Below are 19,877 nucleotides of genomic sequence, written 5' to 3'. Positions count from 1 at the left end.
GAAACCAATTCATTCATTAAATTTTTGCCTATCTTATGAATGAATCTTCTAGAAGAGATAATTAAGTGTCAAAATATCATAAAATTACATCATTTACAACAAGGAGGATGAAAATCAACTCCAAAAAGTCAAATCCAGTCAAAACTGCGTTTTGCTGAGCTGTAGGTGAAAAAATTGTGAAAATTGTCCAACAGGTCGCGCCCTAATCCTCATAGGTCGCGCTTCTTTGGAGCTGCTTTTGAGGCACTTCCAAGTGTCCAAATGAGGCAAAAGTGGGCTTGTTGGAAAGGTCCTTTCCAACCCAAGTGAAATTTCTGAATTTGGTGGCCATTTGCCCCTCCAAAATTGCAATCTCCCAAGACTGCTTCCTGTGTGTCAAAAAGGTGGCAGAAAGTCATTTTTTGCTTGTTTTTTGACCTTCTGGAGACTCAAAACTTGATGAAATCTCTTGGTAATTGCTGAGCAAGTGTATCTTTGCATGAAAAATCAAAAAATGCTGAGTTTTCCCGAAATGGAGTTGCCCATCGAATAGGTCGCGCACGGCGTGCGACCTGTTGGGGAGGAAAACCTGTGTTTGGCATAAAAAATTCACAATTGACAAAATTTTCTCCAAATTTCTTGAAATTTGGGCTGGGAGTCCCCAATCAAGTACCATGCTTAGTCAAAAAGGCTTTGGCCAAAATTTGGAGTGGATCGGGCCTTTTCCGTCATTTTAGTGCCTTGGCCAACCTCCCTGGATCTAGCGATTGTAATTTTGACATTTCTCTAAAACCATAACACCTGTCCAAAAAGTGAAGGAGATTTTTCGTCTTTGGCATGTTGTGGACAAAAACCTCTCTCAATTTTCCAAAATTCATCTTCTATTGCTCTGAAACATCATTTGAGTGCAACGTATCCCGATGTGTGGAACAAGGGATTTTGCCGAAATGAAGGGGATAAGAGGCTTCTAAATTCTTGAGGAAATTTTTGGGAGTAGGGAGGAATGTTAGGAAGCAGGGGAAAGTGGAATCTCAGAGATTGAGTGAGGGGAAGGGGTCCAAAAGGGCAAAACACAGGCCAAACCTAGAAAATTGCCAGGTTGTAGCTAGAAACTAGGGTTTGTGCGAAAATGAGGAATTTTGCGGATCTCAGTGATGGGAAGCATTTGATAAGGTACTTTAAGGATAGGGGAAGGTGTATGAACATCAGGATACAAGTTTTGCCGATGATTTGACCGTCCAAGAGAAATTGCCTTCAAAACCCTAGGAGAGGGAAATGACCTTACCTAGGCGCAACTGAAGCATGAACAAGGTGTAAAATGACTCATTAGACTTTGACATGATAATGACAACCCTATGAATGATGATAGACTCAGCTGAATAGTGACATAGATTGACATTTGGGCAACTTTAGAAGGAGTGAAAGCAAACCCTAGACCTAATGCCTTAGTGACCAAATTTTGCTTGAAGACTCACTGAAATGACAAAATTTGACCTTGACACTTCAAAACCACTTTGTAAGAGCATATTTGATCACTGGAGGAAGGTTGGAAAGACTGACACTAACATACTCGACCCAGGTGTACGTCCTCCTACATGTCCTTCTTTCTGCCCCTACTGCTCTTGGACTAATGGAACATCTCATGACTGATCTTCTGCACGCATCTCACGAGATTTCCTGAAAGCTTTGTCTTCCACAAACTTTGCATCCCGTCTTATTACAGTCTTCCTGCTGCCAGGAATGTAGATTCTATATGCCTTTGAGGTTTCGTTGTATCCTACGAAATACCCCTTTTCTGCAAGATGACCCAGTTTATCGCACTTCTCGTCTCGAATATGACAATAAGCCATGCTTTCGAATAACCTGAGATGACTGACTTCCAGCTTTTTCGCTGTGAAAACTCCTCCGGGCGCTTTCTTCCCTAACGCCCTATGAGGAGTTCTATTCTAGATATATATTGCTATGTTGCAAGCTTCTACCCATAAATATGTAGGTAGATCCTTATCATACAACATAGCTTTGGTTGTCCCAACAATAGTTATGTTTTTCCGTTCTATTACTCCATTTTGCTCCAAATTATATGGAGTTGTCCACTCTCTTTTGATGCCCTCCTTTGTGCAGAAAATTGTGAAGTCTTTGTCTATATACTCTCCACCATTATTTGAACGCAATACTTTTATCTTTTTCCCTGTCATATTTTCAACGAGAGCTTTAAACTCTCGGAAATGATCAAAGACCTCATCCTTGGCCTTTAAGAAATAGATCCAGGTTTTTCTAGAGTGATCATCGATAAAGGTGACAAAGTATTCGCCACCACTAAGAGCACTTGTGGACATAGGACCGTAGATGTCTGAGTGTATTAATCCTAATACACATTTTGCTCTATTGTTACTTCTGGAAGAAACTGCTTTGGTGTACTTTACTAGCACACATCCTCTACATAAGTCATCATGTTCACTACTAAGGACTGTTACCGCTGTAACAGTCTCTTTGAGCATCCTCAGTGCCCCATTCGCCTGTGCCATAATTCATTTCGTTCCTTCTCACCATTACAGTTGTTCCCTATCAATGCCATTATTCATTTGAGCTACAACCTATACAAGTTGTTGCTTCGAACCCCAATTTGCTTTTTCTTCTTCCAGCTTGGATGCTTGACGTATACCTTCTTTCCCATGAAGTATATATCATATCCCTTGTCCTGTAACTAGGACACTGAAATCAAGTTCATTCCCAATCTTAGCACATGCAGAACATTGGTGGCTAGGATGTTGGTCCTTGCTTCCGTCTGAAAAGCTATGGTGCCTCTCCCTACTAGAGTACATTTCGTTCTGTTTCCCATAGTTATTTGGAAGTCCATTTGTTCTTCTTGATAGCTCAAGAAATGTTCTCGTACTCCAGTTATATGAGTTGAGGCCCCACTATCAATGTACCAAACATCCGCTGACGCTTAATTTGCTAGGCCTGTGAATTCTTCATCTAATCTGTTAGATAAATCTGAGACACTTTGAGTACCCATATTGTGCCAATTTCTGATGCTAACCTATCCCCACAACTGCTGTAGGAAAAATTGTGTCCCACCTGAGACAACCCTCCTTGTTGAATCTTCTACTACGTTGTTCCTTCTACCATGGACAAATTTCGATTGGAAAGACTTACCTCTCTGTCAACTCACTCAGAGAGAGTTTTCCCCGCGAAATTCAATCTCCTTGGCTTGAATTGTGCAATCCTCTGGGAGATTCGAATTTCTGCCCCTGCAGGAATTTCGAATTCCCTTCCCCTTCCAACGATGGGTCCTCCGGCATCTTTCTTCTGCTTTCTTGTAGGTCCGATACCATGTGAAAATTTTGAAATAGAAATTCTACTACAGTGATTAATATTATTTCTTCTACTTATTATCTTAGAAATAAGTTATCCATAGTATTCTCACGACAAATATTGAAATATATTCTACTATAGCATTAACAATTAAAACATTGCAGAAAGTAAATGTAAGGAAATATACTAGCACAAAAATAACCATAATGACAGTTATTTTTGGACAATTGTCCCCGGAAAAAACCCAATGTGGGAAAATCGGTGCAGCAGATGAGGGTTTTTATTATTCTTCAGCAAATTCTCTTGTTCAAATTACAACCATCAAAATAGGAATAAGAAATTTTACAGACACTTCTTGACCAAGTTCTACACCAGGTGAAGCACTTCCTTTTCCCTGGAATCCTTTTGATCCTCTTTGCGTCAAATTGCTCTCCCAGGCTCAGCGTCAAGCTTCCCACGCAGGCTTTCCATCAAACTGCCTCTACGCTGCCTCTATCTGCATCACCCTGTTCCTACTCTACGTGTTGCTGCCTTGCACTCTCTGAATGTGTTGATGCCCTCACTCTCTCTCACCTGCAACTCTCCCTCTGATTCGATTTTCTCTTGCCAAACTTCGACCAGTGAAAAAATCGATCTTACTCGGACTACTGATTATCTGCCTCTGGTGTGTTCTCCAAGTGCCCATCAAGTCTCTTTTTATAATCCTCTCATTGATCATTCAACGGCCCGGATAGATTCTAATCAATGGTTAGGATCACTTGACTTGATCTCTGCCTTCTTCTAGAAGATCCATCCACAGTTTACATTAATACCCATTAATCATTTTAATTTCCTAAGTTTAGACTTAGGTCCCATTAAAAATAATTAATTATTTTAATAAACCATTTCTGGGTGGAATTTCCCAAAACGATTTCTGGGTATTGGAGAATGCATGTGTCTAAACCTTCCTGCAAATTTTGAGGTTTGGAGCACATCGAATGCTACCCCAAATCAACAACAGAGACCTTACAAGACTTGGATAACTACATGGGTCCTACATATGAGAAGAGGCTTCAAGTTTTGGAAATTATGGCCATGACTAGGACTTACGAAGTCATGTTTGATCTTGAGTGCGATGATCTTATCTTGCAGATGTTCCAATGCTTCTTCAGCATTAGGAAACATCATTCTGACACAGTCATAGCACATATGCAATCCATCTTGTCATCATGTATGAAAGGTCGTGATGCCATTTGTCGGGAGTTGTAGTCTCGATTGTTATCTGTTTGGAGGAGAGAGCAGTTGGTCTCACCAAATGCTTATGAGCTAGCCGAAAGGTCAGTTCAGCAAAACATTGGACAACTCGGGAGACAATTGACTAGGGAGGAGCAATGCAGGATTGGGGGATCATGCAGCAAGAATGAGCTAAGGAGGAAGGGACTTTGCTTCATCTGCAAGGGACCTTGGGGACCTGACCACTCATGCTTGAGTGATACTGAGGAGATGACCAACGTAGAGCAGATGGAGATTCATTCTGACCATCAGGGTGAGGATTCTTCTTTGGACGAGTCCATGGGTTCGTACGAGGATGTTCCTAAGGAGCATGAGTCATGTGGAGTTGTTGACAACAAGTAAGATTCATATGATGAGCAGTCAATGGGTCCTAGGAGAGACATTCAATATGATGAGTCACCCATAGTGATTCATCATGAGAAGCATATGGTAGATCATGAGTCAGTTGAGGAGGATGATGTGCTCAGTGTGCATGGTAAGCCTTATAGGAAGGGCCAGTTGGAGGTTCATATTGAACCCGTGATGGTCGAGGATGAGCAGCCACCCTTGGAGTCAACCATTGATGAGGAGCCACCCTTGGAGTCAACCATTGATGAGGAGCAGACATATGTACAGACAGCGGGCAGGGTGACAGTATTCATTGACACTTATCCTCAGGAGATGTTGGAGTATGATAGGACAATTTGGCAGGAGATTGGTGGATTGGACGAGTGTGGAGTTTCCTATCAGGCGAGGGAGATGGCAGTGCATCCATCTTTGAGTCTAACCATTGATAAGGTGCAAACAGATGTAGTGGCAGCCAGCCGAGCTGCAGCATTTCCAGGCAGCAACCCTCTCCAGGAGTATATAGATGGGGCTTATAGCAAAGTTTGGCCACTTGTACCCGTTACAGGGACAGAGGCAAGGTTCTCTTGATGGATATTGTTGTCCAACCAATTAGCAATGTTGCACGAAGCGGGGATGTTTTTTGGAAGTGAGGACACAGAAGCGTCATTTCCCAAAAATCTAGGAAGCGAAGCATCTACGATTATATATATATATATATATATATATATATATATATAGATATATATTATATATTTTTTACATTTATATTAAAAAAACATCCAAAATACCAAATTAGTTGTAGAAGACAAGAAAACATGCATATTTTTACATGAAACAAGATAGATATGGCATCCATTGTACATCAATGATTAATTATTCCAACATCAACCATCTACAATCTAGATTCCTCTTCTCTTGTCTAGCCTTTGCCTCTATTTAATTTCTCTAGGGATTTTAGTCAACATTGCCTAATTTTGATCAAATAGTTTAATCCAAGCCTTATAATATGGTAGAGAAAGCTTAACATGTCTGATCAATGATTTTGACTTGAGTAAAGGGTACATAACTGCTAAGACCATGACAATGGAGTTCAACAATCAATAACACCAACACTGGCGTACATATAGGGCTTGGTGCTCTTGATTAAATGCCAATCACATGCCCTCATACACGATATATTCCAATGAAACGCCACAATCCCATTGATCCTGAAAACTATTAAGTCTGTTGAATTTTGAATGGGATATGAAATTCTATTTTCTCCATATGAAGTCTAATGAGGTTGGAACCACTCTCAAACATCCTGAGTCATTTCATGGTAATGTTAAAAATTTAAGTAAAAGGATGGAAATGAAAAACAAAGGAGAATGTCACTTTTACTTTAAGAACTTAACATTACCATTAGGGAGCATCTAGGAAGTGTCTAGGGAGCATCAAGGGGCACCTTGGGAGTATTCGAAAAGTGTAGTTCCTCACATAACAGTTCAAAATTTCCAAAAAAAAAAAATGCCTTGCAGAACCATCCACCTTCTCTCGGATTCTCTCACGATACGCGGTGGATACACGCCTGAACCTCCACAGATCCACACCCGATCCTTTCCAGATCTGTGGATCAAGCAGTAGGAACCGCGGATCGGACCCCCACCTCTGAAAGTGGATTCGTCTAAAACAGGCCACATGTCTGAATCCCATGAATCCGACACAATTCGATGGGAATTCGAAACCAAAAATGGGACACGACGTGTCCTAACAGGACACAATCGAATCCCGGTCGTGTCCCGTTAGGAAACATCGAGTCCCGATTTTGGGATTCGAATCCAAAAAAGTGAAAACCGCGGCATAAAAACAACGCTATTCTTTTCATTATTTACCATTTCTCTCATTCGTTTTTGCAAATAGTGAGTTGTGGGCAAGGAGCTAAGGGTTTGGAGCAAGGAGCTAAGGGTTTGGAGCGTTCGGCAAGGAGATTCAAGCACCAGGTAAGTGCATTTCATCTCTATTTTTTTGCATTTCTATTACAGCAGTTTGTATATGAATTTTTTTACAAATTTGTGCATGTTTTGTTTAATTTTTTTACAGTATTCATGGCTCAATCAAGGACAGCAAGTAGGGGGCAAAGGAAGGGGAAGAATGTCTCCATTGGAGATGCCCCTCCTCCCCCAATATCATCAGAGTTTGTTGCAAGTAATGTTGAGGGAAGACTTCCTCCTAAAGACAACATTGAGAAATATCCCTTGTGGAAATATGTCACAAGAGAGGATGGGACAAGCACCAAGGGGAAGGAGGAGGCAATGTGCAATGGAGATGCAACTTTTGCCACAGTTCTTTCAAAAGCACATATTACCGTGTGAAAGGCCATTTGTTGGCTTTACCAGGTTGTGGAGTTGGAGCTTGTAAAGTTGTTCCTTTACAAAAGAGGAAAGAAATGGAAAAAGAGTTCACTGTTGGTATGGCAAATGTGGCTGCAAAATCAAGAAAAAACCAAAATGAAGACCCCCTTCCATTTTTTAGGAAAGGCACCACCAAATTTCCATTTGAGAGTTCTAATGGGGAACAAGCAGCAAAAAGAAAAGCAATTTCACTTGGTTCAATGGACAAGATTTTTCAAAAAGAGAAATGGGAAGAAATTGATCTCACCATTGCCTTCTTTTTCTATCAAAACTTCATATCATTTAATGTTACATGCTCACCTCTATATAATGAGATGTTTCAAGCTCTAACTCACGGGTCTCTATCATGGTATATGCCTCCTGGTTCAGAAAAGCTTAGAACCACATTGTTGATGAATACAAAAAAAAAAGGTGCAAAAAATGCTTGAGCCTATTAAAGCATCATGGCCAACATCTGGGTTAGCATTGTTTCTGATGGATGGACAGATCCTGCACGACACCCACTCATCAACTTCATGGTGTCTTCCTTGAATGGTCCAGTTTTCTTGAAAGCAGTGGATACACTTGGAGAATACAAGGATGCACAGTTTATGGGTGAGTTATTTATTGAAGTTATTGAAGATGTAGGTGTTGATTCTTGTGTGCAAATCATTACAGATAGTGCACCTGTTTGCAAGGTTGCTGGCATGATTGTGGAAGCTAAATATCCACAAGTGTTTTGGACACCTTGCATTGTCCATTCATTGAACTTAGCACTGAAATCCATTACTTCTAATGTGCATTGGATTGGTAACATTATTAAGGATGCACGACATATCCGTAACATTGAGCAAAATCATACAAATGCCCTCACTATCCACAAGGAGTACAGCAATCTATAGTTGTTGAAGATTGTTGATACACGGTTTGCCTCTTCATTCATCATGTTGAAGATGTTGAGGGAGGTCAAGACCGCTCTTGGGGCTATGGTTATTTCTGAGCTTTGGTCTTTTTGGAAAAAAACAGATCAAGTAGCCTCTAAAAGATTAAGGACACAATGCTAGATGATGGTTGATGGGAGAGGGCAGATCTAACTATTCAGATCATGGACCCTATCATTTCTTTGCTTAGATTTGCAGATACAGACAAACCCATTCTAGGAGAGGTTTATGAGGGATGGGATTCCATAATTGAGTCTATGAGGAGCATTATTCTACAGAGTGAGTGCCCCGAGTATGAGACATCACCAAAGGCCTTTTGTGGTACTATACAGGATATTCTTGTCAGCAAATGGGACAATAATTGCACACCTTTACATTGTATGGCTCACTCATTGAACCCAAAATACTACAGCGATGAGTGGCTGAATGGTGGACCTTCCCGCAGATTCCCTCCTCACATGGTTTTTAGTTTCATTAAAAAAGTATAAAAAATATAAAAAAAATTAAAGTTTAAAAATTTAAAAATTTTGAATTATTTTTGTTTCGCATTTAGTCTTAGCATATTTTGTCATGTTTCCAATTTTGGTATATTCTGCTAAGGCTAATAGACTTTTGATGTGGGATTAATATTTATCATTTTTTATGTGGTTAATGTGCTCAAATGCTCATTTGAATATTAGCTATATAAAAGTGATAGCTAGTTAGCATTTAAATTTCGTGGTTTAATGTATTCAATCTTTACAAATTTAATCGTTGGATTATTGTTTAAGGCATTGTGCATTTGTTGAATATCTTTATTTTGCTTATAAATGATTGTTTTACATGGTTTATACTTCTGCAACATTTAATAAATAATCATTTAATCATTAACTCCATAAGGCACTGGTACATTAATTTCTAAAGTGCTAAATTGCCTTGTTCTGTCTCCCAACCCAACTAGTCCACAGTTGGTCTTCATTCATCCATAGGGTCTAATGTGCTCAAATGCTCATTTGAATATTAGCTATATAAAAAGTGATAGCTGGTTAGCATTTAAATTTCGTGGTTTAATGTATTCAATCTTTACAAAATTAATCGTTGGATTATTGTTTAAGGCATTGTGCATTTGTTGAATATCTTTATTTTGCTTATAAATGATTGTTTTACATGGTTTATACTTCTGCAACATTTAATAAATAATCATTTAATCATTAACTTCATAAGGCACTGGTACATTAATTTCTAAAGTGCTAAATTGCCTTGTTCTGTCTCCCAACCCAACTAGTCCACAGTTGGTCTTCATTCATCCCATAGGGTCTACCCCCCTTAGCCGCGGGAGACGGCTTAAACGGAGAGATCAGGGATCAGGGTGACAGCCCCCAGTCTGAGCGTTGTCATAACAATCTGTGCGACAACACATACCATAGTGATTCTGATTAAACCAGTCCTACTAATTCTAACTGAATCAATCCTTGTTGCCCTTTACAAAATATGATTAGCACAAGTAACTACAGACCAAAATTCTCACTTCCTGATTTAGGACAAGAATGCCCTAATATCCAGGAAGATGTGAATCTGGTAGAAATGGATTGTCAGGTTTGAAGTTTTTTCTTCCTTGATGGCATTTTCAGAATCCTTTAGAAATAAAAGGACAAAATAAAGAAAGCAACTAAAGAAAATTTCACCTTATCTTGGCATGAAAGATAACTTTCTCCCCAACCACCAGAAGGAAGCTGCTTTGAAAGAAGGAACTCGCAAGCATTATGAATATTTGAACAATTCTGGTAGGTTTTGCCAGCTGCCACTAACCCCAGAACACCAAACCATGTACCATATGTGAAGCAGACTCCCCATGAGCCATACCTGAAAGATATTTTCCGCTGACATGAAATTGCCTTTACATATTGTTCTGAAATTCTTGCACATGTAGAGTAAGATCAACTAATTGCAGAAACTGAATTGAAACTGGAAAATTACAGTCGGTTCTTATTTTATTACTCAACTATTGATAATTTCATACCATGTTTATAAATAAACCAGATCAATTGTTAACTCAGCCATGTATAAAAAAATTAACAAGAAAAGCACAACACTTCCATTTAAAAGCGAAATGAAATAAAATAAACATATTAATGTCCACCAAAAGCCACTGAATTGAGTTACACTCTGCATGTGTTGATAGACAGCAACCTAATTATGAAACATCGATATAGGTACTTACTAGATATAATAGTTATAATTAGGCCTAGGCATACTTTAGACATATCATGAAGTCATAATAAATGACTACGGTAGAGTCTAATAATGTGATGTCACATGGGTTATTTAGTAATGTAATGTTGATTTTCAGCATGGATTCTATATCGTGAATTAACTCTCGGTATCCCAACTTTATTTTGTGTGTATAATATGATACATAATGGTGATACCAAGTTGTGTACTCTATTCTCAAATATTAGAACAAGGCCAAAATCCGTATTAAAATATTCATATTCCTCCAACACAGCCATAGAGTCATATGAAGAGAGAGCAATCTCGTTAAAATCAACAGCACTCTTGAATGCTTCACTTTTAACAGCTACTTTAGTTTCTGTCAGATTCAGAAAAATAAGGAAGAAAGGACAATTAATCATCACTGAATTCATGAGTCCCATCTTTACATACCAGATATTTGCAGCATTAGAGCATACTGTAGTGAATGAATGATCTTTGAGATAATCACATCAGAAAAATCCTAATTGAAAATATGCTACCTGCTTGAAATTTTGAATGTGCCATAGCGTTCCTCCCATGAAGAGCTTTGCAAACTTGCCACCAACTTTGTGATATCCCTAGCAAAATTACTTTGAGGGGAAATGGATGGAATAGCCCCTCCATCTGTCTTTCTCCACTACGAGAGAAAAAACACTTTTGTCTCTGCAGTGCTGTACCAGATTTCTCACAGCATTAGTACGTACCATAGTGCTTGAATGATCTTTAACATGATCACTCTCCCAGTGAAGAGCTTTGCAAACTTGGCACCTACATGACGATATCCCAGCAAAATTACATTGTTTGTGGGAAAATGGATGGAATAGCCCCTCTATCCGTCTTTCTCAACTCCCAGAGAAAAACCACTTTTGATGTTGTTGCAACTTCTACAGAAATGGCTTGTCATCAGCACAGGATATTTTGAACAAATCTATTGATGGACCAGAGTTATATTATATAAATTGCTATGTTCCAGTCTATTGTTATCTCTCTTCTGGACAATAATACTAAGAGCACTCGAGAATTTGGGCATTCTTTTTTGCTATGGCTTGAATCAAGCATCATGTACCAATATTCCATCGCAACTTCTTGGACCAAACTAAAAGTTCAGTCTATAATCTTCAGTTGTTCTCTCTCTAACCATTTTCTCCAAATGGTTAAAAATCATTGGATAATTTTCAGTTGCCCTCTGAAGCTTCCCAGTTCTAGATTAGAAGAACTAGTGACAAAAGAAGGATTAATAATATGGTTTAGGAAGGTTGGCATTATAGTCATGTTTGAATCTGCAGGTAGGATTGCTTCCAAAGGAGTCACATTAATCGCTAGGACTATTTGAGATGAATACATATCTTTTTCAACTGCTAAGGATTCATAGTATGTTATTTATAATATTAAATCCCAGTTCATCTCACTAATAAAGAAATCACTCGATCTAAAGCAGTCAAATAAAATTCGAGGGCGGTTGTAATCTGGATCTCTGTAATGTCCCCATTTCCAGTTTCCTCTATAGTACAGCCATGATGGATTTCTAGGGTATGTGATGGCCAGGTCACTCGAGCTGGATTATGTTATCAAAGGTCCTGGATGGGTTTTAAGGAGTTCTATGGTGTCCAACCACGTTCGCCTGGCATATTACATCATTAGGGTCAGTTCCGCACAGCTTGCTTTTGGTTCCGTTGCATTCCAATAATTCCAATAAAATGGGGTTATTATTGAGTGTAACTTAATTAATTATGCTTAAGGTGGCATTCCGGGAGGAATATTTGATCAAGCACCTTAGCATGATAGCTCGTTGGAACCGGAACGAGAAGATCTACAGGATGGGATGATGAGAAGTGACTTAGAACAGCCAAAGAAAGTATGGTGGGCAATTTAGTATTTTCCCATATTAAAAGTGAGTGTCGTTAGTCACTTAATTAAATAAAAGAGAAAAATGATTAATTGAACAAAAAATGGCAAAAGTGACTTAAGCAAAATTAAATTAAATTAAAAGTCACTTAGATGAAGTCAATGAAGAGCTTCTAGAATAATACTAATATTAATCAAAATAAAATACTTCTAGAAGATTGGAGATCTATCTATCAAAATTTTAAAAGAGGAGGATGAGATCATTTGGGACATCTTGGTTTGGTTGTTCATTTGTTATAGTGAGCTTTCGAGAACAGAATCCCTAGCTTCAACAAGCCCTAGGATGAAAACCCTTGGGTTTCCAATGTGTGTTGGACAAAGCTCCAACACTCTTTAAGGAGATTTCATCTAGAAATTTCACGAAGCTTCAACAGCATCAATGAAGAACAGATCTGTGTATTGGAGCGAGGATCATCTAGATTTGCGATTTGAGTTGTATTTCCAGTTGCAGCTTGGGACACCAGTATCAGCACTGCAGTGATATTTGGAGGTCATCCTAGCTATTCATCAACTCAACTATTGGCATGTAACACTGCTCTTATAAGATAATAAAGCTAAGATTATTATTATTATAGCATTTCTAGTTGTTTCTCATGTTGTCGTGTTCTATGAAATTGTCGGAGTGGTAGCATATTTTGGATTTATATGTTAATTGTTGGCAATTTCTCTGGTGTAAATTTGATGAATTTTCATGATATTTTATATAAAATGTACAACATGGATTTCTAAAGGAAATTTCCTAATAATTTAAAGAAATTATTAAAATAGGATATTATAGGAGTTATGATTGTTTCTTGTTGTTGACGGTTGGTGAACCTAGTTCCCATCTTAAGTGAAGCTTGCTACCACACAATCTAGTAAGGCCCTAAGGAAGGGAAAACAACTACTAGACTAAGAGACAACAATGGGATGATGACTCACTGTCACCTCAATCAAAGTCCCCTACTCTTTACAGACTTTCACTGATGGGAGGAGTCCCAATAAGAGGGGAATCACTAAGAATGAATAGACTTTTAGGTGTGAAGTGATTCCACAAATCCCATTCAAGGAAAGACACAACAATGGCTCAATGCTTCAAAGAAGCTAAAACTCTCTCCAAGAAAGCCCTTGAGATAAGGGGTTCAAGACATAGGGTTTTGAGATATGTAATGATAATAGGTATTCCTAAGATCAAGACTCTAGGTGATGAGGTAGGATCCCTCAAGGAAGTTCTTTGTGATGCTTTGATACTTCTATGAGGCATTTCACGCCCTTTAAAAGACATAGGAAAGAATTGTTGTATAGCTAGGGTTTTGTGAATAATCATGGGAAGAAATACTTCCAAGGCACTCCCAAGGTCAAGGCAAGGAGAATAAAGCGTTTCTTGAGATTTATTCCACTGAATACTATGCTCAGACAACCCTCAAAGAAGTCCCTCTCTCAAGGAGAAGTGAGCTAGGATTACCCTTCTAGGGCACACCTAGGGCACAAGATTTTATCGGTAAGGAACTATGAGAAACCTACCAAACATGGAGATCCTCTAGACAAGATCCTAAGGAATAGCCTTGCTCTAATGAAACCCAAAAAAGCACCCTCTAAATGAATTCACTCGATACCCTAGCCTAGCCATCCAAGAGAAAGGGGACCGAAATTTAAGGAAATAAATTATGGAGAAACGAGAGTTTGATCACAAATTAGCTTAGGCCAGTAACTTCTTCCTTGGGTTAATGGAGACCTAGATGCTTTAGATTCGCCAAATATGTCTTCAAGGAGGTTGAAAGTTGATGTCCTAGCTACCAACCTTTAACAATTACCTATTATTTGAATATGGACTTTCATGAGGAAAAATAGCATTTCATCATTAGGAACATTCATTGCATGTTATATCATGAGTAACATATGCAAGAGCCAACCAAATAACTTCCAAAAATTTCTTCAACAAAATTAGGGCACAATAGCATTTTCAACAGTCCCAGGAATTACACGTTAGAAATTTTCAAAAGAAAGATTCCATCAACAAAAGAACTTACAAGATAATCATGCAATATATCTATCCATATCCAAGAAGTAGCTCCAAGACAAGATAAAAAATCAGCTCCAAATATCATAGTGCATCCAAGATACTCCACGAGATCACCACAAGAAAACTGCAGATTAGTCAAACAAACTGAAATCCCAAGTGTGATGATGATCTCTCACAAATGAGAGTGCTTTCTATTTATCTGAGTCACACTAAGTAGAATTAGCCTAATTAGACCACAAAACATTAAAATAATGGGCAAGAAACAAGCCTTGATAACAAGCCGACCAAGTAGCTTTCACAAATTATAAATTAGCCATCCAAATGTTAACCAAACTAATGATGTCAAGCTAATGTAGGGTCGTTGGAGGGCCACCTTGAGTCCTCTTTGTGCCAAAATGTGAGAGAGAGACCTATAAATCTCGGACAAGGGGATGACCACTTGTCTCCATGCAAGTCATGATGTGGAGCCTCAAATTGGGTTTGGGGCACTAGACCTGGTCTTATGGGTCTCTCGATGATAGAAAAGCCTATATTGATCCAATGACGAGGGCTTAGACAACGGTGCTTTCCCTCCCATGTCTCAAGGGTGACATAAACCTCCTTTCAGCCTTGGATTAGCAACCATAATATGTTAAGCCTTGGTTGGTGCCTCCCTTTACTTGTTGCCTCTACTCATTGCATGTAGCTCTTATCTTCTATTGGAAATAGGTCGCTCAGCCCCTCCAAACAGACCAGAACAGGACCTTGATCCTACTACTACCTCCACAAAACTTACGGCCTACAAAACAGACAAGAAACCATCCTCAAATCATCGCACAATCGCCTAGAACTTCTCCAAACAACTTCGGCCTGCCTCCTCCTGTATTCAGCGCTCCTAGCAGGCATGAAAAGACTATTGATTTGGGGTAGCATTGAATGTGCTTTAGCCATGAAAATTGGTGGAGAGGCTAAAGCACATGAAATCTCCAAGACCTAGAAATGGTTTGGGCAGAATCTAACCAGTTTGGAAGATATTAAAATAATTAATATTTTTAATGGAGTCCCTAAGTCTAAACTTAGGGAAAATCTAAGTTGCACGAAACGAGGAAACGGGTACGAGTTTCCGAAACGGGAAGCGATACGAAACGCGACCTCCCCAAATTTTGGAAACGAGGAAACGCAAATATATATGTGTGTGTGTGTGTGTGTGTGTGTGTGTGCAATCATAAAGCATAAATGATACATTATAATTTATTACACTTAAACATTAAGATTTAATTTACATCACATTTACTCATGAATGATCACATAATGAAAATAAAAATATCGGAATATCCAAAAGCAACCTTTATTAGATATCCAAATCTCAAAATCAGCCTTTATTTATATTAATATATGAGGCTGCAAGTACAATAAAGACTATAAGGTTGCAAGAGAGAGATCTAAATCAGGATTTTCTGCATCCACATCCCATTCTTTAGAAGGACCACTGTTGTATTGGGAGTCTCCTCCTACATAGTCGAACGACCTTAGTGCTCTTGATTAAATACACGTTTCATACCCTAGTACCCTACATGATCTTGATTATTGGGAGTTTCCCCTGCATAGAGGGCTGGTTCTCTTGATTAAATACAAGTTCCATACCCTAGTACATGATAAAATCCAATGGAAACATAGCAATCCCCCAATCCTGAAATCCTGAAAAACAAATAAGTCTGCTGGATTTTGAGTGAGATCTAAAATTCTACTTTCTCCATATGAAATCCAATGAGGGCGAAACCACTCTCAAACATCCAGAGTCATTTCGTGGTAATGTTAAAAATTTAAGTAAAAGGATGAAAATGAAAAATAAAGGAGAATAGCACTTTTACTTTAAGAATTTAACATTACCATGAACTGCATATCAACACTAGGGCAAAAATTCACTTTTATAACTTTAGACACACATCTAGAAAATTAAAAAACAAATTTGAAAAAAAAAAAAAATGTAAAAAAACACAATTCAATTGGGAAACGCGGGTTGTACGGCCGGGAAACGCGTTTCCGGCCGTACTGCCACGTTTCTGTTTCGGGAAACGTGGTAGTACGGCCGGAAACACGTTTCCTAGCCGTACCAAACGCGTTTCCGCGTTTCGTCCCAGTTTCCAGGCGGAAACGCCCCCCCCCCCCCCCCCCCCACGTTTCCTGCAACATAGGGGAAAATAAAATATTAATGTGAATTAATATAAAACTGAGTTAGAATGGTCCAAAAGTCATGGATCAAGCCAGATCTAATCTTAGTTGTTGATTAGGGACTTAATCTCAGTCGTTGATAGACCAACGAGAAAAGTATAAGAAGAGGCTTGAGAGTCAGTTGGAGAACACACTGAGGTCAGTTCGATTTCTGGAGCGAGGTTAGCTGAGAAATTCGAACGAGTGGTCTGGAGAGTAGCAGGAGGCAGCAAGTATGGAGCAGAGAGTCAGCATCAGCAACAAAAGACCAGCAAAGAAGCAAGAGAGGTAGAAGACTGCAGAAGACTGCACAGTCACTAGAGGGCCTGCATGGGCGACGCGGAGAGGTCGAAGGCTGACGCAGACAAGTAGGGGCTGACGCAGAGTATCTGGGAGCTACGCAGAGGTCAACCAAGCTGACGCTGGACTAAGATGAAGTGTTGGAGAATTTTTCTCTCTGTTGGGTAAGCCAGTTTGGCACCCAGTTGTACTAAAAGAATTGCTGAATAATAAAATCCTCCTTGCTGCACCAGTTTCCCCACATTGGGTTTTTCCGAGGACTATTGTCCAAAATATTTGTGTCGATGTGTTGATTCTTGTGCATGAGTTTGTTTTGTATTATGATGTGATATCTGCAACAGAATTTATTTTAATGTTTATTAAAGAATTTCATAAATAACTTATTGAAAATAAGTAGGCAAAGTAAATCAGATGTTGCAATGATAGAATTTTCACAAAGACACAATACTATGCTCCTTCCTTCTTCGCAGCCTCCTCTGATCTATGGCCTAGATTAAATGAGCCAAATGGATGTGCCAAATGAGCTCTCAATCACCTCCTATTTATACACTTCTCTTGGGCTCCAACGAAATTGCTTGAGGGCACTCTTTCTAGGCCAACCGACTTGTCCTTAGTGCCACAAGGCCACTAGAAATATATAAAAATTCATATTTCGCATTGTAGAGCTTTTCCTTTGGGTTCTTTGCAACCCCTTATTCGTTTTAGGGTCCTCTACAATCTCCAAGAGTCAAACCAACAAAAGTCAACATGGTTTTAGCCCAACTCTTTTGGGTGCAAAACCCCCACCTTGGGTTCTAAGCCCACAAACCACTTTTGTGGAGCCCATTCCTCCAAAACCCTGAACCCTAGGGCTTGGAGTACCTCCCAAGCTACCAATCTCAACACTCCCTCTTAGCAAGGGAGGTACTTCCAACACTAGGAAGTCTCCATCATCATCACTAACAACACTAGCCCATTTGGCATCCATCACTATAGCATACTCTGTAGAATGAACCACGCTATCTCGATAGTGCCTCTACCTCATCTCATATGAACCTGAAGACCTCAAAACTTCCATAGGGTTGCTCCCTCTGAAGCTAGACTCCCTTTGAGTCTACACGATCTCCACTGGCTCAACCTGCTACTAATCTCATGTCCTACAAGGTCAGTCTGAGTTGCGTCAAACACGGCCATCACCATACCACAACCCAGTCCCACAAGCACTCATCCTCCTAGATCAAACACAACTCGTGCACATCCTCCAATCTCAGATATGCATCATCACGATCCAATGAAGAAACTAGCCTGCCAATATGTTGTCCATCACATGAAGCAATCTCGATCATACCAATCTCGTCCATGCCAAAACAATCCTCAAGTTGTCCCAATGATCCATGGGAAATCAAAGGAAGTCAATGATCAGTAACTTTCCCTAAAACAAACTATTGTTCACCAAGTTCTCCACCAATACACCAAAACTTCCAACCTATCTCACTGCCAAGCCAGTAAAGACCACATCTCCATATCTTCAGTTAAACCCTCTGCTCCATGATCTAGACAATCTCAACTCCCTTTGAGTTGCATCGTTGTGCACACTTTGATTCACTACCTGTCAAAGTAGCTCTGATATCATGTTGTTTTTCCACGGTACTTGAATCTAGGTTAGGGTCTTAGAATCACTGATACTACCAATCCAAATACCACAACAAACTATTTTTCACAGTGGAACAAAATACAACAGTAAATCTAATAGTGCATAGAATATAGACAACTTTTTACAATTTTCAACAACCCAGCTTCGTTATATTAACAAATTGTAATACAACTGTCTAGGGCTCCTGTACTAGGGATAATGGCCCTCATGCATCCATTGATACAAGAAATACAACTAGGGCTTCATTATCAATAATTGTGACAACCAAACTTCCCTGAACAAGATACACAAATGATCTAGCTGATGTACTGCACAATCACAGTTCCTCTTGTTGTACTCTGAACACAATTGTTGGTCTGTCTGCGCCCAATCTACAGCGCCTGCCTCTATCAATGATCTTGCTCCTTTAGGTCACTAAACACGACTTCTCCAACTGCTCTCTAGCTGATAGTTAGTCCTTCAATGCATCAACACATAGAGACTCCTACTGAGTTGTTCACAACTTCATTTGTGAACAAGTGTCAACCGCCCACTACTGCTCCTCAACTCTAGGGCTTCTTCCCTCTAATGCCTTCCTGCGCTACTCCAATGAAGACAAACTTTAGGCTAGGGGACTGCCACATATCACTGCAAGATGTCCTTCTCCAACAATGAACTTGGGCTGACTCACTTCATTGTCCTTTGTCCTTCAAGGTGTCAACACTAGAGCCTCCAACCTTCACCCTCCTTACAACTGTTAATATCCTTCTGGCAACTGATCTAAGGCTACTTTGATGATCCAGGTGAATATTGGTGGCCACCCGCCTTGTTGAAGAATCTAGGGCAATTAAGTTTAGTATGATTCTTCTTGACTTTATAACAATTGGTGGAGTCTTTCCACTTTTCTTTTTAGCTTAATCTTCTTCTTGTTATTAATGCAGGTGTGTGTACTTCATCAAACTGCTATCAAAAACATAAGAACAAGAACACAAGATGTTGGCTCTCTACCAGGGCCAAAACCTCTCTTCTCTTGAGAGGAAAACCCTTCAGTAAGTCTTCTCTTATAGAAGCTTCTTTCTTGATCAATGCCAAACCCTAGACCCTTGACTAGAATATCCTCCAAGCAACAGTCAGATCCTTCCTTCTTCCTATACTTTGTTTCCTGGCACTTTGTCCTCCTCCTTCCGGCACTTCGTCCTCCTTCTTCTTTCAGCAACAAGAGATGGACCTTGTTTATGTGAGCTCTAGAAGAGACTTCAATCTTTGGTCCTTGGTGAGATCCTTCACCATGAGGATAACTTCCTTCCCTTGATCCAAAATAGCTTCTTCTAAGGTGTAGTTGCAAACTTGATAATGGCTGCACTGCAACTCTAAATTCTCACTTGTGTGGGAGTTCCTCCTATGCTTTGTTCCTTTATTCTTCGCTTGAGAGA

General features: G+C 39.4%; 1 protein-coding gene across 1 annotated transcript in view; it reads right to left on the bottom strand.

Moving 5' to 3' along the window:
• Positions 1 to 19,877, bottom strand: part of LOC149180406 (cycloartenol synthase-like) — a 303,462-nt gene that overhangs the window by 102,515 nt on the left and 181,070 nt on the right. Inside the window, exons 11-12 of the mRNA XM_089413870.1 lie at positions 10,624 to 10,772; positions 9,868 to 10,062 (exon numbers count right to left, since the gene is read on the bottom strand). Of these exons, the coding sequence (XP_089269996.1) occupies positions 9,868 to 10,062; positions 10,624 to 10,772 (344 nt within the window). The remainder of the gene's footprint in view (positions 1 to 9,867; positions 10,063 to 10,623; positions 10,773 to 19,877) is intronic.

Source organism: Pinus tabuliformis, chromosome 3_2 (genome assembly GCF_031772625.1).
Source record: "Pinus tabuliformis cultivar Carrire ecotype Pingquan chromosome 3_2, CPIR1, whole genome shotgun sequence".
NCBI classification, from domain to species: Eukaryota; Viridiplantae; Streptophyta; class Pinopsida; order Pinales; family Pinaceae; genus Pinus; species Pinus tabuliformis.
The sequence above is the reverse complement of the archived record's forward strand: the minus strand, read 5'-3'. Positions and strand labels throughout refer to the sequence as shown.